Consider the following 24,991-nt stretch of genomic DNA (forward strand, 5'->3'; position numbering starts at 1 on the left):
TGGGAGCCAAAGTGACACCGCTTCATTTTTACAGCTCTGTGAATCACAGTCTTTTCTACCGTATTTCGGCTTCAGGTATCCGTATAAAATGAAGTGAATAATACAGTATTTAGTAATAGAGAAGTAAAACAAGAACAGTGTGCATAACACTTTGGTGGATACAGGCCAGCTCTTACTTTACTAAATGGTTTTCATCTATTAAAGTTTCTTCATTTTCAGGCTGTTCAGATGAAAGTAATGAAGCTAAATGTGTACAGTATTCGATATCATACTGCTCTGTGTTTGTTACGACGATACCAGCTTAAGGATGGAGTTCAGCTTAGTGCACACTCGCAAATAGGAACCAGTCTGCCTAGAAAGTAATGAGCTCAGCTGTTTCTAATGTCATTAAAACTGCAATTTCGTAATTTCTAATTTAATTTTAGATACAACCCCTCCTCTCACTAAACACCCCCACCAGCCTGGCTCCTGAGAGCGCGGCAGGTCCTCCGAACTCCTGGACAGGCGCCTCCTCGGCGGAGACGCCTCCCGTCCCCGCCCCGGCGGCGGCCCCGAGCGGCAGCGGCGGCGGCGGCGGCCCCAGGCCCCGAGCCGGGCGGGCGCTGGGGCCCGGCCGCCCGCAGCTGTCATGGCGGCCGCGGGCCCCTCCCGCGCCGGCGGGCCGGCAGCGGCCGCCCCTCCTCGGCCGGCCCGCAGCAGGGCGGCGGCGGCGGCGGCTTCCGGCGGAGCCCTCTTGCCTTCAACAAAGATGGTGCTCCCCGCGCAAGCTCCGCGGGCGCCGGCGCTTCCTGGGTAGCTTCCCGCTCCCCCCGTGTAAGTATGGGGCGGGGGCGGCGGGCGCTCCTCGCGCACCGCTCGCTCGCCCGCCCGGCCGCTGCCGACGGCCCCGCTCGGCTCGGTTCGTCCCGTCCCGCCCCGGGCGCCGCCGAGGGGGAAGCGGGAGAGCGGTGCCGCGGAGCCCCCAGCACGGCGGGGCCGGAGCAGGGGCCGGGCTTCCGCGGGGGGGCCGGGCCGGGGCGGCGGGGCCGCCTCCAGTGCCGCCGCCCTGCGCGGAGGGAGGCCGCCGGGGGAGGAAGGCCGGGGCTGGTGCTGCCCGCGGGGGCTCGGGCCGGGCTGCGGGCAGCTGGCCCCTGGCTGTTACAGCAGCAGCCGCTGCCAGACCTCGGCAGGGAGGACGTTAAAAGCAAAACTTCCTTCTTTTTTTTTTTTTGGGGGGGGGTGGGTGTCTGTGTGTGTAAGATTTTTAACCCGCAGACTTGCTGTAAGTAGCCAGAATCATTCATGGGTTAGGCAGGTGAGTGCAGTTGGTGTTCGGGAAAACGGTGAAATGTTTCTAAGCAAAAGAACTAAGTGAATGTGCCGTTTTAGCGTCAGAAGGGGTTCTTATCAAAAGTTTTATCCCCATTTATGGACAGTTACTCTGTCAGATCCAGAAAAATGCGGACCTGCTTGTGTTGGTGTGGTGATGAGTCAAAGACTGTACTCATTCAGCAGGTCGTGGGCTGTATTTCTTAATACAGTGGGCTTTATAACAGAAAAGATCCATTTTCAGAAGTATCTGGGGAACATTTGAACCATGTTATCTTTTGGGTAAATGGACATCTCATATTTCACATTTTCTGGAAAATTACTAGACTAAATTTAATTCAGAGCTTACTTTGAATCCCTAGGTATAGACTGTGATTAAAATGAATTTGTTAATTCTGTGTTGCACTGAACTCTGTCCCAACACTGTTACACATCAAAATCATGATATATTTCCATATCTAGCTGCTTAGTTCCTAACTCAGACATTTGCTTCTCACAGTAAACGTGCATGAAGAAATACTTTATCTTTAAAAAGACCTTAGAAATCTGTATGCCCCATCCTGGAAGTTTACCAAGCCAATGCCAGGACTTTGAACCCTCAGTTGTGCACACTCTGCAGTCAGCAAGGCAAAGGCCTTTTTCAGCAGAAATTCCCCCTTCAGATTCCTGGCTTGATAGGCATTTCTCAGTGCCCGAAGGTGCAAACCTTAGGTTTGTAAGAGCTTTATTTTTGAAAAGTGTTGGCTGCTTTGGTTGTGAAGAAGAGGAACTTGTCATGCTCTGTACAGTCCTCATCCATCGTGTGAGGAGGCTCCTGAATGGGGCCTCTTGGGGCCCGTTTAGATTGTGAAACACAAAAATTTTGTAGTATCTGAAGTAGTTTTCTGCCTGGGTTGAGATGACACCCTCAGAGATGCTGCTGGATGCCTTTCTTGGACTCTGCAAGTGCTTCATGAGCTCAGGGATGTTCTCCTAGAAGGTAGAAGTGGCCTGAATTTTGCTGTAGTCCAGAGATTGCTTCCTGTAGTGTAAAGGTACTGTGTCTTGGAGACCAGAATCTTCAGCTGCACTTGTCCAAAATTCGCATCCTAACATCAAGTGGGAAAATCCCGTTCTCATTCTTGCCTGTTCTTTCTCCATCTCCCTGCTTGCAGTACTGTCTCAGTCCATGATGGAGTTTGATGTTTGAACTCTGCTTGGCAAACTAGCATTTCTTAGGGACACGGGCTGGCGTAGCAGTGTTTGATTCCCACATGATCCCTAAACAGAAGGTAAACACCTTGAAATTCACTTCAGTAGATGAGAAATGCACTGGGTGATCTGGCAAAGATGGAGTCCTTCAGGAAGATGCTTTCCAACGGTGCTTTTGGCACTTGATGGAAGCATTTTTGGAAAGTAGCTTTGTCAGAGCATGTCACAGACAGGGTTTTCCAGTCTCTCTCTCATGGCACTGTGCTCTTGCTTTCTGCCCATGGTGCTATTTACATGCCAATATATTCTGTTGGTCACCCTCCTGGATTTTAACAACCAGGCCAACCAAGCAATCTTTGATGGGGCCCTGGGAGTCAGTAAGCACCTCTGATGGTAAAAAGACCTCATCAGGTTTCATGCAAAAGCTTCGAAAATTCTGTCTCTCTTTGTATCCTCAAGCTGAATGAAGTAGAGTTTCTGCGAGGTCTAGCGGTTCAAACAGCAGCGTCTAGCTTAATTATGAGAAACCCTCTTGGTAATCACACACAACACCTGCTGCCATTTTTTGACTTCATTATTTAGTCATGCAAAAGTATTTAATTGTGTTGTCATTTTCCTTTTCAAGTGCCATTAATGGGCCCAGGGATATGTTTGTCGTTAAGGTCTAGACTAGACACTTTGATTTGGTTCGAAGGTCTGGCATGGACTGCTGTCTTGATCTTGGATGAGCTGCTTGGTCTCTCTGGACCCTGATTATTCTTTTGTAGAGTGGCTCTAAAATGCATCTTTTGCAGCTTTTTGTCTAGTCAGAGTGTCAGTCAGGTGAAATGGAAGCTGGCAGAGGGCATCTGATCACTTCCTGTGAGCACATTAGAAGAGAGGGAAAAGAGCTACTTCAGCTAAGGAACCGTTTTGGCAGAACAAATGCCTGTAAATAGAAGGGGATAAATTTGAGATGGAAATTCAAAGAAAGTTTCTTCTCATCAGAACAGCTGAGTTCCAGAGCAGTCTTCCAGGATGATTCAAGGGTGAGAATGACCTGGTACGTAAGGTACGTTTCTACCCCTCCTAAACTTGACATGCATTGTGTAGGTCAAAGCTGCCTGCTGATTCTGTCCCAGCTGCTGCTGCTTCTGCCTGGCTGAGATGCATCTACCAGTCGTGCTGCTGCTTTTGTAATTGAATCAGTGGTCAGGTGTGACATCTCTTTAATTTTGGGGAGTTAGTGTCTCTTAAGGACTGGCAAGTACTCTAGCTGCATTTAGTATGGACCTTAACCAGTTAATAGCAGGATTATTTGGCATGGGTTTCACTCCAGCAAAGGGCTGGTCTTTGCAGTGCCAAATGTTCTATTCCTGTCTAGGATTTCCCAGAAATTGCATCATTTTACCTTGGGAGACAGTGAAATCTGAGTGGAAAGAAGATGATGGGGATCATTAGTAGTTTTTCCAGGTTGGTGATCCTGAGTTTGGAGTTTTCTGTTAAGGTTGACAGGTGTCAGACATCACTTTTGGATGTTAAAGGTTGAAGTATTTTAATCATCACACATTTCCTTACTCCTTTTTGCTCACGCCAGGTTGCCAGATGGATGCCAGAGACAAGCAGCTTTTACGTTCCCTGCGCCTGGAGCTCTGTACAGAAGTGCTGGTGGATGGACTCGTTATTCAGTATCTCTACCAAGAAGGGATTCTCACAGACAGTCATGTTCAAGAAATAAAAGCCCAAACCACTAGTCAGAGGAAAACCATGATGCTCCTTGATATTCTCCCCACCAGAGGACCCAAAGCTTTTGATGCATTCTTGGATTCCTTACAGGAGTTCCCATGGGTTAAGGACAAGCTGATGCAGAAGCGTAAGGAAATGACAATACAAGATCCTTCAGGTAAGGCCAGGGTTGCTGTTGCTGCTCTTTTGAAGCTTGTTCTCAAGCCATAATTTTAAAAGTATTCAATGTACCAGTAACTTCAAGTTATGCGTCGTGTAAACTCACGATACCAAGAAAAGGGAACAGCCTGAATTTCCTGGAAGCCACTCAAACACCAGGAAATATTGCAAAGTTCAAGACAAGAGCGGGGCTGAGTTTCGGAGGACCAGGAGACAGCAGGAGGGGCTACCTTGGGAGAGGCTGGGATATAGGAGGACCCATGATCCATTGCCTCAAAGGCAATGGACTATAAAAAGCAGTTTTGACTAGCTGCAGAACATTGTCTTTGCCATTCATATCTAATATTGTTCTATGTATGTTTTACAGTGGTTTGTTCCTGAATCATTTATATTTACAGAGTTTTTATTTTTTTCTTTTATTATTATTTTAATGTAATTTTGATTTAGTACTGTGTGCTAATTTAGATTTATCTAGTTTATTATATTTAGTGGAGTGCAAATATCTAGGATCATTACTTGCAAAATTACTAGCCGTTGCTTGTTTTTAAAACAAATATAGGAGCTAACTGATTATTTAGTATAATCCCTGGCTTTTTGGCATTTGAATGTACTTCTAAAACTAGTTTTCTAGGCTTGATGTTTGTTCAGATGTGTTTTCTTTACCAGCCTATGCATGCAATTGCTGAGCTGTTTTGAAGTCAGGACAACTGCTTTAAGTGCACATTTCTTATCCCAGATTCCGGCAGCATGCACTGGCTGCTAACCTCATGTTACCAGCAAGGTAGTGAAATAGTCCTCACTTGGGAACATCTTTTCCAAGCAGTCTGATTAATCTTTCTCCAAGCCCTTCCCTCCTGCTGTACCCCCATTTGAGTTTGATCATACATATTTTGATGCACATGACATGTCATTTTTCCAGTGTCAGTGTGCTTTGCATGAGACTGAAAGCCTGTGAAGAAGGGTGGCTAAGACCCATTGACCATCACGTGCACCTGCGTCTCAGTTAGCCGCATGTTCAAGAACATTTTCTCAAGATCTGCTGGACAAATCTGAGATATCTTACCTTATGACATTTTTAATGGAATATTTTGACAGCTGGTCTTTCTGTTGGTCTCTGTGTACATTGCTCTGTGTGTGCTTGGAAAAAAGTAAATAATTTTCAAAATTTGGGTATAAATGTCCTGTGCTGCCTACAAGTTCTCAGCATAATGCAAACCGTGGCATTGAGTGTGTTGGGAAAGGCCTTGCTCACTTAAATTCTGTCATGCTAGTGCTCTTTACTTGCCTTACAAATCGGCCTCTTCGTTTGATAATTGCTGCTTAAGCCAGTGAATAACCTTACATATCCAGACACACACAGCCATTAAATACAGCTGGTACAAAGTAGTTTGTTACTGAAAAAAATGTTACCAATTTTTGTCGTTTTGATTGTTTAGTGGATTGCTTGTTCCTGCTCTTGATCGCTTGTGACTGACATGCAGGATTTCTGGTTATCTGGTTTCGAGTGGGCTGACTGTACTTGATAGTCCTATTGCCAAATTTTGTGTGTAAATTAGAGAAGGCTTCCAGGTCAGATCAAAGGTTCCTGTTATTTTTATGGTGGTAATACAGAGAATAAGAACAGGGTAGGAGACAGAAAGCCAAGTTTGTTTTAATATTCAGGCACGTTCTTTAGAAACCAAAGAGAGCACCATCTGTGCCCTCATAAATGCTGAGTGTGCCCTGGAATGAATTGGAAACTATGGTGGCAGCATCAGCCCTGATTACGTGCAAGAAAATGTGGTTTGGGATAAAAAGCTTTATTTTGCATTCTAACAACAGACTTGGAAGCTTTTGTCTTAGCGAAATACATGAACATATGCTTAGCCTTAAGCAAGGAAAAAGCCATTGGCTCTAATAAAACTATAAGCACATTTAAAATTAAGTGTGTTCTCTAGTGCCATGCTAGATAAGTTAATTTCTGCCTTATTGGAAACTATTCTTATAACTGAGTATTTGTCAGTGGTGATTTGTTTTAAAGAAGCCATTTGTGGTGAAAACAGCTTGCCGTATATACTATCCTTCTTTTAGACCTAAAACTTCTTTTCTTTTCATAAATACTATGGAAATGGAATGCTTTCTGTTCACTTGGTTATGCTCAATTAAAATTCTGTAAAGGAAAATATCCTCAGTTTTTACAGACCCTTTTGCAGGACTAAGGAGTGGTAGTGAATTGATCCTTGATGGAAGCTTTTATTTTAGTCTTGCTTCTCACTGATTATATGTAGGATTTTTAAAGTCAGTAATTAAATAGACTATTAGATTATGTCTATCTGAACCTCAAAACTGGCATGTACACAGTGATTTTTTGTGTAGGCCTTTGAATTATTTTGCATTTTTTTCAAAGAGATCAGCTGTTCTATCCTTCCTTCAGCTGAGAAGTATAGTTGGTCAAAAAAAATCACAACTGTAATTATTTAGAAGCTTATAGTCTATTTTTTTTCCTAGTGAAAAACAAGCCCAAACCAACAAATCAAACAAACAGTAATTTCAGAAAGTCAGAAATAAAAATATTTTTGTTGATGTTCTATAAATATGATCTGGTGGACCAAGCAACTGCAAAATGGAAGGCAAATTTGCTTCCAAGGCAAGATGCTACCACTGACTCATTGTGAGTCTTTGAGCAAATTCTTTCAAGGCAATGGATTTATTGATTCCCAATTTGTGTAACTCAGTGTAATGTTCATGGAACAGCATAGAGTGGAACTGTAAATTTGCCCAAGATTCAACCCAGACTATGCTGTTTGGCTGCTTGCAAATAAATGAACTTTAAAACCTCTGATATCCTGAGTTTTATTGCTGAATGTCACTAAACTTAAAAATAATACTTCTATATACTGTTATCTGATACAGTTCCATTGAACACAGAAGACCTTATTCCTGCAGTGCATGAGGAACAGTTTTTTTCCATGAGAATCAGGAGGGTGATGTGCAGGCAGGAAGGGCCACCTGCATCTGTGAAACTGAAGCAAAGAGACCCAAGGTTTCTTCCCCTTGCTTGTTTACTTTATGCAAGGACAGCCTTTTGCCTAGGGTCCTTATTCTCCTCTCTCCTATGGATATGTCTGATGGCCACAGCTTTGAGGAAACCTTTTCATAAACTAGGAAAAGCATAGTTGTAAAAACCCCAAAATCTCAAGAAGGAAGTTTAAAGGTAAGTATTTATGACTTTAATTGATACAAAGATGTTAGGGTACCTTTCTGGCTTGTGTAACAACCTGTGATAAGCCAGTTCACCCTGTGCAGAGTGGCATTGCAAGACTTGATCATTGTAAGCATCAACCACAGCATGAGTTTCTGGTTTTGAAGATCAAAACTTCTGCTTAGTAAGAGTTAACAAAAGTAATGTGTGTCTGTTTCATTGGGAAAAGCCTGTTCTGGTTTTTCTGCCCTAGTTTGGATAACTTTATGCCTTTGTCAGGAACATAAATCTTCAATATAGTCTTATAATTCCTATGAAAAACTACAGCTGTTGGCAGCAGAATTCCCTTCTTTCTAGGAACAGCAAACAGCAACAATTACCCAATTTTTTTTGCACTGAATAAAAAAAATACAAGTTTTGATGGTGTTTGTTTATCAGATTGTTTTTCTAATCTCTCTCCACTTGGGAATTTCTCAGCCCAATTATTATATTTCTCTCCATAATACATGTGCTGTAAAATAATTTACTTCCAAAAGTGTTAGTATACTGCACCTCTTTTTAGTATAGATGACTTCTTCATTCCACAGGAAATTGCAGCATACTGAGAACAAAAAAGTGAGATACGGGGTTTGCCAAAGAAATCCTGGAACAGCTGCTGCTATTTGGCAAACGTTAGTGAATGTAGGACATCAGAATTGCCATGGGAAAGCTGTACTCTCACAACTAGGCAGGAAATATTTTCTAATGAATAATTTTGTTGTGGTACCTAGTCAACATTAGTGTCCTGCTAGACTTGGGTGTTCATTTGAACAAATTCTAGTGTGGTTGAGGTTTTTCCCTGGATGTGTGGGAAGTGTGTGGTGTCATATAGCTATATAAAGCTTTATGTTGTGTAACACTTCGGATGAAGCATGCAGATACAAAACAAAGCAAAACATGTACTTATGCTGAGAAAGCCAGACATCCGTCCGTCCCCTTGCAACTTTCCCAAAGTCCTTTTTTCTCAGCTGGGTTGTGGATTTCTAAGAATTTGGATTTGAATGCAAAAGCATTAGTACATGGGGAATTTTAGTATCTCTTCTTACCTTCTGTTGGCTGCTTCTTGCCCTCTTCCTATCCTGCTTCCTCTCCCATCTAGTGCAGTGAGGAAACAGCCTGATCTCTTGCCTTTTCCATTTAGATGTCAGGTAGGAAAAGCAGCTGAGGAATTCCTTTTCTCTCTCTAAAATGGTGGACAGAAGATAGCAGTTTTTTTCTTTCTTCTCTTTCCCTCCCCTCTCTTGTATAGTCCAGTGGCAGAAGGGGGAGTTTCCTCCCATGTATGTCTGAAGGAAAGGGATGGGCTTAGCAGCCTTGGCCTCACTTGGTTGACCTGGAGATGGAGAAATGCCCTTGTGCCACATTCTCATGCCTGGAGGCTACAGGAAATGTTCTCTGCTTATCTGGAACAATTCAAAGGCATCCTCATAGGAGAATTTCCCAAACTCTTTTCCACATTCCCATCTCCCCTGAAAATCGGGTGTTACATTTATGGCTTTGGCTGTGTTCCTGACCGCAGCGAGATCTGTGAAGTTTGGCATTAAAGGTTTGTGCACACACTCAGTATTAACCATGTGCATCACAACATGGGCAAGTAATTGACTTCTCTGGTACTATGGAGTGTTCCATGTATGTATTTTCGTTTAATGTGTATATAGATTTTTTTTTCTTCTTTCAATTTAAGGAGCATCTCCTTGCTTTCTCATTTTGCTCTGTCTGTAACTAGCTGGCTTTATGCTGCTTACATCTTATGTTTTCACTTTGAGAAGCCTGAATCTTAGGCATCAGTGTTAGGAAGTAGTGTTTCCATCTCAAGCAGTTTCTTTCAGGTAAGTTAATGGAAAGATATACCCGTACTTGGTGTTGTACTCAGTAACATATGTGAGACTAATAATAATAAAATACAGATTTAATAAAACATACAGACCTGGAAACAAGAAAGGAGGAGTGCGTTCAGGCAAGAGAGGTGTTTAGACCAGCTGTGCCAAATCAACTACTCTTAACCAGTGCCACTAAGAGGAAGCAATGGGTAACTGGTATTGAAGACTCCCAGGTATAGGAAGTAGACACATCCATATGGTGACCAGACTTGATGCCTTCCAAAGTTTGCTCCTTCCCCAAGGACTGGATCACAGAAGTTGCCAAGACCTGGCCAATCATCAGACTTTGCTACTCTCTCATATGGTTATAATAGTACTTCAGCAGATTAAGGATGACTGTAGAGCTCAGTGATCCCATATGAAGGGATTGAGTCCAAGCAGTATTCTCCACAAATCCATGGAGCTAGATGGGATGTATCTGAGAGGGCTGAGGGAGCCAGACTATGTCTTTGAGAGGCTGTTTTCAGTCATGTTTGGTAGGCTGTGGTAAGCCAAATGCACAAAATGCAGTAAAATAACAGGGAACAGGCACCTTGGCCATACCACACGTAAATCAAGCTTAACCAACTTGATTCTTGCCTTCTATAATAAAACAGCTGCCTCTGTGAGTGAGCAGATTTCATTTAATTGACTTCAGCAAGGCTTTCAGTGCAGTCTTGTAGCATTCTTGTTGCTAGCTGGGAAGGTAGGGACCGAATGGATGACCTGCACAGTGGCTGAAAGAAAGGTCAGAGCAACAGTCTAAGAAGATTGTGGTTGCAGCTTCAGTGCTCATCTGACTGGTGGCTAATCAGGAATTACATTTCTCAGGGCTGACAGTAGGGCTAGTTCTTTGTCAGAGGTCTGGGTGATGGGAGTGGCTGAATTTTCAGGAAGTTTGTAGGTGAATTAACTTTGTCTGCTCACTTGTCACTTAGTGTTCCATGACCTGAATGGTGCCTGAAGCTGGAAAACAGGATGACTCCGGACCTTGGGGATAACTTGACACAGGAGAGTGGGACTGCCTCTCAGAGCAACCCTAGCAAGCTGGATGAACGGGCCAGCAAGAACCTCGTGATGTTCAGGAGAAGGAGGTGTGAAGTCCTGCACCTGGGATACAAAATTCCCACAAAATAACACAATATGGGCACTGACTGGCCAGTTGCAAATCTGGATTAAAAAAGGTGGTTGTCTTGATAGACAACAAGTATGATGATAAAGACTAACCACACACAAGACTGTCAGCAAGAGCAAAGCCAGCAAGCAGGCTGAGGGAAGTGATTATTCCCCTATACTTGGTATTAGAAGATTGTGTTTAAAATACTCTGTCTAGCTTTATGCCACCAGTACAAAGGAAAGATGGATAAGCTAGAGTACTGTGGAGCACCACTAAAATGGTTAGTTCAATCTAAGCTACAGGGAAAGGCTGAAACAACTGAGTTTGTTCTTCAAGGATAGAAGACCAAGTAGACTCAAAAAACATGGCGGCGGACACTTCCTGTGGGTGTGTTTCAAAAGGAAAAGAAGTCACAGCCACAAGCTGTAGTGAGGGAAAGTATGTTTGAATCGAATTTAAAAAATTCATGTGACAGTTAAGCACTGACCACGAGAGTCTGCAGACCAAGTAGGACTGCCCAAAGAGGATTTGGAATCTGCATCCTCAGAGACACCTAACTCTCAACAGTATAAGACCTTGAGCAACCTGATCAGACTCAGAAACTGGCCTTACTTTGAGGTTGGACTAGATGACCTCCAAAAGTCCCTCCCAACCTAATTTTTTCTGTAATTCTGTAACTTTGGTGTCAAACTCTCTGAGCTCAGTATATAGTTTGTTTGTTTGTTTTTTTCCAAATACAACTGCTGCTGACACAGGGATGTGTATGTGTGCCTTCAGATTAGCAATGTGTTTTTTAAGTGAATGGGAGTGTTCGAATTACATTTCTTTCAGGTGAATCTAAACTGGAAAATGGTCTCTGGGTCCATAGGAGCAGACCAGAAGCAGTTAGAAGTGAAACCTTCCAGCTGTGTGTAGTTTGAACACCAGATCCTCAGCATAGTCTGTATCAGTGTGTATCTACTCTCCTATTGCTCTGTACTGCTTGCTGATACAGATGTAGCCTTCTCTGGCCAGGGAATGAGGTGGTTTTGTCCGTTAGTGGAACCTGCCATCTTGGAATCCTTTCCTCCCAGAATTCTATATTCATACATCCATACAGATGTAGATGGGCATCAAATCAGGGATGCTGCCGCATGCAAATAAGTCCTTTTTTTTTTTTTCCTCTGGTCATTTCAGTATCTCTGTCTCCCAGAGTTTATAGTACTGTTTCTCATCTTGGAGTATGTCCATTCCAAATGGCTTAGAGAGTTCACTACCTATAGTTTTCCATTAGACAAAATGCCTTAATTTTCTGTCAATATTTCACCTCAACTTGCATCACAATATGATAAAATTATGCCCATGTTTTTTATTTCCAAAAACATGCATAGATGTAATCCTCTATGATCCTTGAGACCATTTTTTTAGTTGTTGCTAACTTCCCACAGTTGGTCTTGTTAGCAACCATTGAAGAAGCTTTGTACAGACAGTGCTAAGTGTTTTCTGGAGCAGACTGGAAACTTTCTTGTAAGGACTTGATCCTGCAGCTTGATAAAGCCACTTGTAAGCATAAAAAAAAAGAATATACAGTTGTTATTTTTGCATTATGTCATCAATATAGGCATTCTGTCAATACTAATTAATGGCTCTTGTGGCCCATAGATACATGCTAATATGTGTTCCAGAGTAACTGACAAAACTTTCTGCCTAAGATTCTCTAGGCTTATTTTTATGAATCTTTTTCTTCATTAATATTCTCTCTCAGAGCTGACCAGCTCCTCTTTTAGCACCTTCACAGTTGCCCTGTAGCATCATCTAAAAGTATTGGTTTAATTTTTGTGTTTTTATTGCACAGGAAAATCTATTATCTTTCAGAAGCTAAGTCTATGTATACTATTTAAAAACCAACCAAGCAGACAACACATTCACCTTAACTTATCTGGGTTGTGGAGGCTGCATAACCTCCCAAAGTCAGTAAAAATGCTAAGTAGTGTCTCTCAGTAAAAGTCTTGACTCCAGTGAAGTCAGAGGCCAGACTCCTGTTGACCAGAGCAGGACAAAGGCCTTGCCACTGATGACTAAAATGTTCTCTCTGGTGAAAGAATGGGTGCTATGCTGTCTTCCCTGCACTGACATGGCAGCATGACTTGACCTTCAAAGAAAAATAACTTCCACATCTGGAAAGCTATTACTATTTTAGACTCTACACTCCTTTTGCCTGTCAACAGAGAGTATCAGCAGTGGTGTGATTTAATTCTCACCAGGAAATATCACTTGTATGGCAAAGGTCAGGAGGTTCCTCTAGGATGCAGTTAATTACACATGGTTAGTGTATCTTGAAGCCCTCCCTGCACTGCCATATGCAACTAAGTTTTCCTTCCAGATCTGTTTACAGTCATATATTTGTTTATGTGAAGGAGAACTAGAGCACCCGAGCATCGCTCCTTACCTCCATGAGATACAGTTTGTCTTGTTAGAAGATTTAGTGTTCTGTATACAAGACTTTTAAAGCCAACTTTTATCTACTTGGCAATTGTGTAAACAGAAAACCAATGCTGTTGCTTCTTTTTTCCCATTAGGCTATTGTTCCAGTATACTGTCAGAGTTTCCTTTTTTTTTTTCCTGCTCTTGCTTTTTTTGTGAATAAATTTGTTGATGCTACTTAATGTCCCTTGTACCCCTCAGATACACACTAACGCATGCTCCAGAGTAACTGAGAAAACTTGTAACTGAGTAATTCATTCTTGCAAATGAGAAAACTTCATATATTGATGAGTTGGAATTGGCAAGGAGTTGTACATGTGTTATGACGATCTCCGCTGCTGCAAACTGAAGTGAGGCTTCGGTGCTCCTTCCAATTTACATTTAGAGAATGAGCCAATTTGATTTATGCTGTAGGGTTTGTATGTGCAGGAAATAAGCATTAATGCACTGGATCAATGTAAATAAATCCATATTAGTGCACCACTTCTTCTGTCAACCTTCTTAATCTTACTGTTTCATCAGTTTGCCTGAGATTTTCAAAAGTACTCATCATTAACCCAAGCTCACTCAGCCCTTCTCCTGTCAAGCTCAAGGGTAAGCTCCCCTTGGCTTTGAAGAAGGAGATTTTAGTCCTGGGCATATGCTTTGAAAAGTCTTAGCTTTCATTTGTAAGTTTTTTAATGAACAGCCTGTTTCAATTTTTGATTTTTCTAATAAAATATGTGCTAGGAATGAGTAAAAGGACTTTGACAGGTAAAGGACTGACTAAGCCCCTTGCCAGCCCCAGGGATCTCTGGCTGGCTCTGGTGGGAGGTAGCCTTCCTCCACAGACAGGTGGTGCTGCCTTTAAGCAGGGGCATAGGAATCCTTAGCAAAGTAACCACTGAGAAAGAAGAGCTGGAATGAAAAGGAAAGCCAGTACTTCTAAGTATTTCTATGTGAAGAAAATATTTATTTAACTATGAATTTTTTCACTCTAGGCAATGGCTTTGTTTGCTCAGCTTTTGAAAGTGACATGTTCTTTATTCATACTCCTCTTCCATTTAATTAAAAAGTCATTTATTTCCCTGTGATCCAGTTCTGCTACATCCCACATAAGATTAGCTTAATATTCATATTCTTTACCAGTGATTGCTGCAGTCAGGGTGGCAAAATACTCTTATCATCCCCTTGGTTAATGTGCTCATGGCGGAAATGATGAGTACATCTGCAAAGTACTTGTTTTAAAAGCAACTTCAGATTATAGCTAGAAATGCTATCCAGCTGTTGGCAGTAGAAATGAAAGGATTCCCAGTGCACTCCTCTTGCTGGCACCTGGATTCTAAATGGGGAGCCTTAAATCGTTCCCCAGCAAGCTGCTGGTTGTGCTTTCAGCCAGGTGCCCAGAGGTGCAGCTCTTGCTGTCAGAGCACCACAGACACTTGAAAGGCTGCTCTGAGCAGGTCCCAGGCTGCCTGTCAGCCATGCCAAGCAATGCAAAGCCTTGCTCACCACTGCTGTTGGCATGCACGGCCAGGCCTTTCTCCGGCGATTTCACCCCACGGTGCCAAATGTTGTGGATGTTTGCAGCACACACCTGTCAGACAGGGCTGCATCCCTGCCAGCTGCTGGCAGCAAGGTGCAGCTCTTCACATGGAATAGTGTCATGTTGATGTCACCCCATGGTGTAACAAGTAGGAAACGTCCTTGTGACTTAATGTCTTAGACACTTCCCTAAGAAGCTCATCTATGGTTTATATAAGGAGTGCCTTCTCAGCTGTGTTTGAAAATATTTTGTGGAGGCATGCTCCAAGAGAGAGCTCATATTGAAATCTGAGTAGAATGAAGTCCTTTCCAGTAGTTGAAAAAACTTTTTCTAAGTCCTAGAAAGAGATAGGGCTTGAGTTCCTCTCTTTGTTTCACCTGGGCTAATTGAGGCAACTTCTGAGTTGGTGTCCTGGCCTTTGTGAATCCCCTTCTTAATGCCCCCAAGTTTCCTCAGAAATTGTGCATGGATTTCAGCAAAGTGATTTGGACCTGTTCTGGGATAAGGGGATTGATGATAAACCTGTGTCTCTGCCTTGCACCTCAGTGGAGTAGAATCGACTCTGTAACTGAGAGTCTTGTTTGCACTTATCATTGTTTATGTTTCATTCATCCTAGTTCTCATACATAGCAATGTTAAATGGATCTTTAAGTTGTTCAACTAAGTGCAACACTCCTTTTCCTATGCAGAGGATAGATACATATGATTCACTTGTCTCTTTAAAGTTGTTACTTATGTTAGGGATTAAATATAGAAAATATGTAAAATAAAATATATATAAGGGTAAAATATAGAAGAAGAAATGAGTAATACCTGTTTAAGACCAATGTCTATTGTTTAATTAAAGGCTGTTACCATGCTTCTGTTGAGATAATATAAAGTTGTCCAGCTCCTGGCATGGCACTACATTGATCTGATACCTTCCACAGGATAAAGTCCTGAAAGGAGCTCCTCAGTCTCCAGAAGGCAATAGTCATCTTGCATGCTGTCCACATTCCAATTAGTGGGAGCATGTACCTTGCTAAAATTTAATTGGAATAGCTAATTTAAGAGATCTGCGTTAATGTATTTTTATTGTCAAACTCAACCTGCAAACATTTGTTTGTGTGACTGTATGCTTGTTAGCATGCTCATTGGCCTCAGTCAAATTACTTGCTCCAAGTTTACTTCAATTATCCAAAGGATTGGGCTATAATGTATATATAAACAGAGTCTGTAGGTCTGTAGGAGTGAACTGTGTTTCCACTGAAGGAGGCACAGAGAGTCCAGGGGAATATTACAGGGTCTCATGTTTGGGTTCTGTTAGCATTTTTGTTTTGTTTTGCAGTTTTCCACCTACTGTAGTGTATAGAATAAATATCGAGTCATTTAGAGAAAAAGCTGTTGCCTTTCTATCCAGACTAATGTAATGAAGAATTGGAGTGTAAACTCTGCTGTTCACTTAAGTGTCGTGTTTTAGCCTGCTGCATGACAAGGTGTTTTCCTGGCTAATGCTGATCAGAGACATTCCTTGTGTGATTAAATGTCCACTGCAGTGTTCATTTTGCCATTGGCTGCTGCACCCTTCTGGAAAATTCTTGGCATACCAGACTCTGGTTTAGAGAATTTCTCCCAGTTTTTTGTTTGTTTGTTTGTTTGGTTTTGGTTTTGTTTTGGTTTTTTGTTGTTTTGTTTTGTTTTGTTTTGTTTTTTTCCACAAAGCCAGATATGAAGGGAACCGTGATTTACTGCTTTGAATTTATGATTTAACAGCTTTTGCTTTCACTGCTCAGTAGCTCATGCACTTGGTAAAATTCCTCCTGTATCAGAGTATTTTTGTCATCTGATTTAAAAGGCATTATGCTAAGGTTTCCTTCTCTTGTTCTGTATGCACAAATATATTGTTTCTTCCAGTTCAAAAGTTCTTTGACAAGTGCTGAAATTACTTAGGGATTTTAAGAAAAATAATCTTATAACTATAGCAACAGTAATCCTATAATTTTCTCTGTAAATCTGCTGTGTTTATATTAGCTGTAAATGTTAGGAAAGGCAGAACTAGCTTTTTGCTTTTGTGTGTAAGCCTTTTACATTGGTCTCAGATTGTGTGTGTTTGTTAGTGTCCATCCCTCATAATAGTGCCCCTCAAGACAAAGTGTACTGCATCTTTGTCTTTCAACTTCAGCATTCTTTTGTTAAATATGATCAAATATAGGGTAACTTTTGTCTGTAAAGCTACAGAGCTCTAAGAAGAAGAAATATATAGAATGTCCCTTTCTTGGTACTGCTTTCATGCCAACTGATTCCCCCTGGTAGGGCTATGAATTATTTCTGCAATCGCCATTCCTAGTGCTTCTTGTACTAAATAATATGCTGTATATTTAAAACTGGAAACCCTCCCATTTTTGTACATACAGACAAACACTATTTATTATGTGTTGTCCTCAACTCATAGGTTCATTCTGGGACAGTTGTCATCATGTCAGCAGCATCGTCTGGGATACACACATCCAGACAAGCCTCGGACTTCATCACTGTCTTGCATTACTGCTTGTGGGTTAATTCGGAACTCATTCCACACATGGCTGGAAAACACCAAAAGTCCTGGAATTGGGGATCTAATAACTTTAATTAATTAATTAATCCTGGAGCATCGAAGTGGGTGCAGAGTCCCAAAGCATGCCTGTTCTTGGTGGGAAGAGGGAGGTAGTAAGAGATTCTGTACTTCCAGGCATTAATTTCCCTTCTGATTTGGCACCAGCTAACATTTGTACACCTCTCAGATATGCACCGATAAACAAAATCCTTTTCTCCTGTTTTGTGCTTTAAGTTTAGCTTTTTGCTTTTATTATTGCTCAGTTCCTGTTGACTCTACAAGCTGTTACCATGACCATTTTTCTTCCCTTTGAGCTATCACTAGTTATTCAGACTCCTAATTTAATCTTGTGCATCAAGAAAAGCATTTATATTATGTTAAAAATGAAGAGCTACACTCTAAATATGTTAAGTCCTTTGCTTTATTGGGTAAAGTAATACAGGAGCAGGGTATAAAATCCCATACCCCTTACATGAATGCTCCCTTACACGAATTCTTAAGAGCCACCTTTCTCCTTATCTGACTCCAGTCATGCCTGCACCACAACTTTTGTGCCTTTTCCCCATTCTAGATAGACTTTTCATTCTCAGTTTACTATTTTCATGTTCATAACCATTTTATATATCAGTCAACATTGTAACAGGTAGTTGATTTAATTCTGGCATGCAAAGCATATTGGTCATACATACCAGAGAAAAGCTGAATGTAATTTCTGTGGATAAAATGAGTGTCATTGTATTGCATCTTTAAAGATCTAAAAGCGAAGTTATTAATTGGATCTTTCTCTAGGATTACATGTTCTGCTTTTGTAAGGATATTTGGAGTGAGTATATTATTACTTCATGCGCTTTCTTACCACCTTCTGAGTCAAATGGTATCACAAGGTTAAAAAAGTCATTGGCACAAAGAATGTATAAAGTATGAAGAGCTGTCTGCTTTGCCTCACCATGGGGTACTTCTGTGGGTTATTTACACAGTTATTAGGAAATGACATTGAAGCGGCATGTTGTGTTTCAGTTTTTGGATATAATTTCTTCCTTGAGTGAAAAATTGTTGATACCAAAATGATCCTGAAGTAACCTTCTACAAAAGTGTTCATCTTTCTTTTGCAGAGGTGACATTCAAGAGATGATCTTTTATCTTCTCCAGGATGTTATATATCAGACACAAATTCTAATGTACAGTTACAGTTACTGCTTTTTTGCTTACATCATTGCAGCTATGTAGCAATACCCACTGATTCCTGACCACAGGTGATGGGCTTACTCCTCATACTATGCTTCACAAATTTCCTCATCTTGGTTTTAAAGAAAGGGCTTTCTCAAGTTGGAATCCTAATCCTATCCTATCCTATCCTATCCTTGTATAAGCTACATTAGAAACTTACCAGTGTTTTTTGCCTGGCCTTGGAGTTGTGGGGATGTATAAGGTTTTGATGATTTTTTTTTCACACCTGTACAATCTATTATGTTATTTGTAAAGTTGCTCAGAAAACTTTCTTAACTGATCATGTCTTAGCTGTAAAAAGAGAGATGCCTGAGATTTTGTTCAGCATTTCTGTAGTGTAACCACTGGGATGAGACACAATGAAAGGACAGCCATGCCAGGTCTGTCTTGCTTAATACACCCATGGTGTCAAGGAACCTGTTGTTAACCTTTGCCAGGCTCTGTCAAGCTGATTATGCACAGTGCCATGAGAAAGAAGCTTGACTGGGAGAATCCTAACAGTGTGACAGGACCTCTTTCTGCTCCATTTTACTGTCCTGTCTCCAGACAGGGGAAAATGGCATCAGAGATGCCTTGTATGAAACTCCCCTTTGACCCTCTGTTCTTATATTTTTTGAATACCTTGACCCTCAAGCCTCTTTTTTACCTTGATAGTCATACGCAGTAATTTTCTTGATTTCCCCACATCTAGCCCTCTGGTGCCTGTCCTAGGTAGGAAATTCAGTCAGGACTGTGGTCTAGGATAGAATAAGTTGAGACTGAGCATTTAATCCCAGTATTTTCAGTGACTGCCTTTTTAGGCATAGGTTTTACTACTCGGTTTGATTTTTTCATTTGACTGGAAGTAGCTAATAAAAATTCTGTCTTTTAACATCACAGTCATAACTGTTTTCATGCAAAGTGATAATGCAACACATATGTGAACAAAGTGCATATGCCATGTCTGGAACACCAAAATTAATTACCTCAGATGTAGAGGCAGAGGACAATCACTCAAAACAAGGTATGATTCAGGGTTAAGATATGGGAAATGTGCTATTACAAAGTTTTCCCCAACCATTTCAGATTTGTAAAATAAATATTGGCATCTGCAGACAAATGCCAGAGATCGTGTAGCAATTTGACAGAACTACAACCAATTCTACACTTGTTTTTGCCTACAGGTTATGAGGAAGTGATGAAAGATGTGCTCAGCCTTGAGTGGGTCACCCTATTTTGATAGTTTGAATTCAGAATGTATATACATACCTAAGTAGTTTATTTCCCATGGAAAAGGAATATATTTTAGTAATTGAAATTCGGTTGTTCAAGAAAATTATGCTTCTGGCAGACCATGATCCTCTTACCTTGTGGTGTACTGAGGCTGCCTGGTGAACCTTTGACCATGGGAAGAAAAACATCTGAATCTGTTGCTATTCCTGGTGTTTCTAATGGGGAATTCTGCATTAAGGGAATGATGTTCAGTACGGAATAAATGTAAATGGCTTTAGAATTGTTTTACATCACTTACTTTTTCCCCCTCTCTACAAGTTGGGTGTTTTGCTTTAGGCAGCACCCTGGTGAACACAGTCTTCTCAGAAACATGTCTTGCACCTGAACAAGCAGTACATAGCAGCTAGAGCTTTTTCCCAGTACAGAAAGTGTGTGTCTGTTACGTTTATACTGTAAAATGCGCCAGAATTTAATTTCAGGGTAGTTTTCTTTGTGATAAAATCCAGAGGAAAAGCTGAAGTTTGCCTGTTGTCTGCAGCTGTTTTGTACAGTTTCAATTAATCATCAAAGCTCAATAATTGGTGTAGTTTCATTACAAAGTCTTGAAATGGAACTTTAAAGGATCTTTCTTGTTTGAAGATAAAACCAGTCATAACTCTTCTGCAAGTTGAAGATTTAAGTTTTGGGTTGTTTTTATTGTTGTTTTTTTTCTGAACACAAATGAACCACTTGAAAGGAAGATTAAGGAAAAGGTGCTCTAGAGATACAAAGTCTTGTCCATTCTGTGTTTTCTCATCATGTTTCTTAGTAGTTCTTGTTTTCTTTTGGACCATGAGAAATATGAACCACAGGTAGAAAATACATTTATATCAAAGTTTTTTTGGTAAATAAGCACATTTCTGTGAATTAGGCAAGGTTGTCATTTTGGTGCTCCTTTTGTTTTTCCGCTATACGTTTTTTCTGCTCTTGTTCTTACTGTAGTGGAAAAGGTAAATTGTAATCTGTAAAGGAAAACAGTGAAGGACCTTTGGATGGTGACATGAAAAATCTTTTAATTTGCTAATAATTTATTTAAATTGTTGTAAGGAATCTTGCCTATGGAGTAGAAGTCACTGCAGCACCTGCTGGCTTTTATTATATTTATCTTAAGATGAAGGTGCTAGTTTTCAGGTCTACTCTGTGGCCTATCCTAAGGAATATGTAGGGGAAATCTGAACTTTAGATCAGTTAGTGTTAGGTAACATCTCAAAGTAGAAATATCTCACATTCCCATCAGGCACTGGGACTAGAGAAAGAGCTCTTGTTAAGAGGAACATAGCTCTCAGGCATCTTAAAGGCTAGCAATGATGTATTTTTTAATCAAGTACATAAATAAAAAACTTGAAAGCTTTGATCTTGTGTAAGCACTTTGCTGTTAGGCTTTGAAGTTTTTACAGTAGTTAGTGTTTAAAACTCATAAATGAAAATACAGCTGACTGCTAGACTACTGAGGATCCTTAGGAGCCAGGGGCCCTGAAGCATGGTGTTTCAGAGGACGTGCTTTCCAAAGATTTGAATTTTTCTTGCAAAGCTCCTCTTGCTGCTGGAGAGGAGTCTTAATACCAGGGTGAACCCAGGTATTCGTAACTTAGCACGGAATCTTGGTTAACTACAGCACAGGTTTTTAAAGCTCTCATAAGATTGTGATCAACACCTTGTATTGCATTTGCAAGAGAAGAGGAAACTAGCATAACATACGTGTTGTCATTCAGCTGGGCTTATGGTTTCAGTAGCTGCTTTAACCTCCACTTCCTTTACACAACCTGTTTTGATTTGTCTGGATGATACTGCACATAATCTAAAGTTTTTGTCTTTCTCCCTTCTCCTGGGAGAGATAAGATTTGCTGCTGGTAACGTCTGGTGTGTTCTCATGTTCTGTCTTGAATTGGCTACAAAAAATGACAGTGTATAATTGACTTTTCAGGAATATTTGCTTTTTTAAAGGGTTTCAGTTTGCTCTGTCAATAAGCATCATTGCTGCTTTATGCTATTTTTTCAAAATTTCTGATCCAACTGATGTATGACACTTGAACTTTCCAAAGTAGTCTGTAGTTTATGTGGATCTTAATCCTTGTCCAGGACACACTGACTACCATAAATATTGTTTGAAAAAGGAATCTCTGCTTTTAAGTCAACAGCAAACAGTGATGTAAAAAAAAGTTAGTTGTTTGCTCGGTTCCCACGGGTGGCTGAGATGGGTTGCAGTCACACATGCCATCTTATTGTTCTCCTCCTAAAAATGTTACCAAAGAAAATGGGGTTTAAATGATTGTTTACATGACAGTTGTGCCTGCAGAAGAGAGATTTAAGTGGGGAACTCTGGTCTCGATTTGGACCATGGCTAAATTTTGCCTGGGTGCCAAACCAGGATCCCAAATATCTGCCCTCTCCTGAGGCTGTGCATAAGACCAATTGCCTTTCCTCCTGGCATGTCCTGGAGGGGTATTTGGAGCCTGCCAACCACAGCTGCAGGCATAGCACAGGAGCAATGATGGTTTTCGTTTCTAACTCTTGAGGGTTAACATTTTCAAGTCTTCTCTGCCTTTCCTCTTTGTGGGGAATGTAGGGCTTTTTCTTCATGAAAACCAAGGGCAGCGTGTTTGGCAAAATGATGCCAGGAGCTGGGCATTTAGGCATAACTAAAGTGTTGCTCCTGGGGAGAAACAGCTGTTGGTGCTGGGTCAGTAGCAAAGGTGAGGGTGGGATGTGGGCAACACGTTCTGTAGCCTGTTAGGTCCCTCTTCAGAACTGCAGTCTTGCTGCCCCAATTGGCTTTTCCATTCATCCCTTCCTTGACATGCAGATCTCCTTTTGCTTCTGGTAAATGAGCAGGATTTGTATTCTTTAAAGGATGCTTTGTCTTAACTGTGTCTTTTTACCTCCCGTCTTGCAGGTCACAAGCCATCCCCTGACATGCTGTTGCTGAGTTGTCTCTGAACTCCCCATGGGGTGGTCTCATCTACATTTTGGCTTATGTTTTGGCTTGATCCAGTGCATTTACCCAAATTCCATACATCTCACACTTCCAAAGACTGATTCTGTCCCAGTCTGAGGGCAGTAAACTCCCTTCTCCTTTAAGACTGATGAATTTAGTCCCTGCCCTTATAATCACTGTATACGGTCTCTCCAAAGACTTCCCCCTCAAGTATCTAAAAACTACCCTAAGAGCCTTTTGCTTACATGTTCAGCAAATGGCATTTTCATGCCACTCCCAGATGTGTCATCCATCCAAATATCGGGCTGGTTAGTTTAAAGCTTCTTGAGAAACATGGAAGAATCCCTGTGTTACTGAGTTATGAATAAAACTTCACTCATAAAAAATTCCTTCCCTGCCTTCTTAGGGTTAAGAGTTGCATTTTAATTGTGGCTCTTAAGAAACCTTGTTTTGGTGTTTAAAACAAAGAAGAAAAGAGAAAGAAAAATCGCTTTGTGTGTTGGTGCCCCCTTGGTATCAGTTTGAAGCTGTGTTGGTGCAGGACATAATCCAGCAGAGCATTGACTGGGTGGGAGGTTGTTTTCTTTATTCATTTATGTTTACTGGCTTTTCATTCTCACTATATGTTTCCTTTTTAATGGATTTTAAAGATCATTTTGCGTAGCATGCCAAGGTGTTGAAACAACTCCCTCAGCCTATTGCACCAGGGACTCCTGTGTACCTCTAACCTATATTTATAGCTCTGATTTTCTGCATCCTGCCGATATCTGACTGGGGCATGCATCTGAGCCTTGCTGTCTCCATTAATTTCTGTCATCCTTTCAAGTGCTGTGCAGCTCCTTTTCACTTCTAACCTTACTGAATCATTATGGAGAGCTGTATTCTATGTGAGTGTGTACATATATACGTGTATATAGAGAGTATATGCACTGTAAGTAATGAAGTGGTTACTGTTGGCCACAGCGTGCCTGCATTTTTCTTGAACTGGTGTGCTTACAATGCCCAGGGCTTTTAAATTACCCACTTTCCTTTGGGGATTATCAGCAGTCCCATTTTAGGTGAGTGCCTGATTGAGGCTGAATGCATTTATTTGGCTGTTGTTAGCGTGGTCACAGTGGTCCTGTCTTGAAATAATTTTCCCTTTACACCAAACTGTTAATTTTGTCTCTGTGCTTTTTTTTTTTTTTTTTTTTTTTGTGCTGCCATCCGGTGAGTGGTGCCTGAACCAGGAAAGCAGATTGATTTGGAATTTTATTCCCAGTTCTAACGCTGATTTAAAGCATCGCCTTGGGCAAGTGACTGCTGGTCTGCTTTCTCTTACATTCACTTGAGGCAGTGATATTCATTTCTGCATCTCCTGGAGCTGCTTAGCTGTGGTATGAATGCACAGGGTGGATGGACCCACAGGACCTGTGGCAGCTAGCTAGAGTGGGTAGCGTGGAGTACTTCTTAATCACTTTCCATATATTTTTATTGTCCCTTTCCCAGACCAGATGGATTTGAAATTTATAGTTCTGAGAAACTGGATTCCTTTGCTCATAGTGTATAGTGCCTTTTTTTTTTTTTTTTTTTAAATTCAGCATCTAATTTAATAAAGGATTCAATCAGCTGTATGTGCACTTAGGAAAGGGGTGCCAGGCAGATGAGTTGGCTTTAGGGGAGCGGAAGAATGAGGCAGCTGTGAAATAAAAGATATCTTAGGAGTTAGCATACAACTACCATCATAGACAAAATGAATAGTCTGCTCTCTTTCTTCATCATGCTGTAATGTGATGGTGTTTCAGACCTCATTACTTCTTTACTTCAATGGAGGATTAATGCTTTATGACAGGTGACAGGTTTGATGACATCTGTTTTCCTCAGGTTAAAAAAATAAATGAAAATCCACCTGCTTCTCCTATCATTTGGGGCCTGCAAAGGGTTAAGGGCTTTGAATGCAGGCATATATGGTGCTGTATTGATATTATGTACTTTGTAATAGAAAACAGAACTTTCCAGGTCAAATATCAATAACATTCTATAAGCCTTTCTAGGAAAATATAATTAAAACCATTCAAAGCTGTTTCCCATAACTGAATTTACTGTGTTTTATTGATTTCAGTCCCACATCTACAATAGGATATTATTGTTGACTTTTAGAACTCTGCCTATTTTAAAAATAAAGAAAACACAAAATCAGGTGGTGGTATTCCTTTTATTAGAAATCTTGTCCCTGAAGCAGAGATCATGTTGAATTGTTTGAACAAGAAAATGGTGGGGTAGGACTTCAGCTGGTTTAAATTGTCATAGTCCCACTAAAAGCAGCTAAACAAGTGGGCCATCAACTGAGAATCTGTCCACGTTCTGCATTTAAGCCATTTATTCCTTTGCACCCAAGGCTATCAGTTACAGCACTATCTCTGCCTTTATTGTCAAGCTTTATTGACTTGTTTTCATATT

General features: G+C 41.1%; 1 protein-coding gene across 2 annotated transcripts in view; it reads left to right on the plus strand.

Moving 5' to 3' along the window:
* Positions 1 to 701: 701 nt before the first annotated feature.
* The window catches only part of CRADD (CASP2 and RIPK1 domain containing adaptor with death domain), an 83,063-nt gene continuing 58,773 nt past the window's right edge, over positions 702 to 24,991 (plus strand). The window contains exons 1-3 of one of the 2 annotated variants that reach the window (XM_066183380.1): positions 702 to 813; positions 3,487 to 3,541; positions 4,076 to 4,381. In XM_066183380.1, coding sequence (XP_066039477.1) covers positions 4,084 to 4,381 — 298 coding nt within the window. In that variant the 5' untranslated portion in view covers positions 702 to 813; positions 3,487 to 3,541; positions 4,076 to 4,083. The remainder of the gene's footprint in view (positions 814 to 3,486; positions 3,542 to 4,075; positions 4,382 to 24,991) is intronic. The other variant, XM_066183378.1, reaches the window with a different exon arrangement.

This window comes from Chamaea fasciata, unplaced genomic scaffold (assembly GCF_029207755.1).
Source record: "Chamaea fasciata isolate MVZ Bird 193981 ecotype frontalis unplaced genomic scaffold, bChaFas1.0.hap1 SCAF_5, whole genome shotgun sequence".
NCBI lineage: Eukaryota > Metazoa > Chordata > Aves > Passeriformes > Sylviidae > Chamaea > Chamaea fasciata.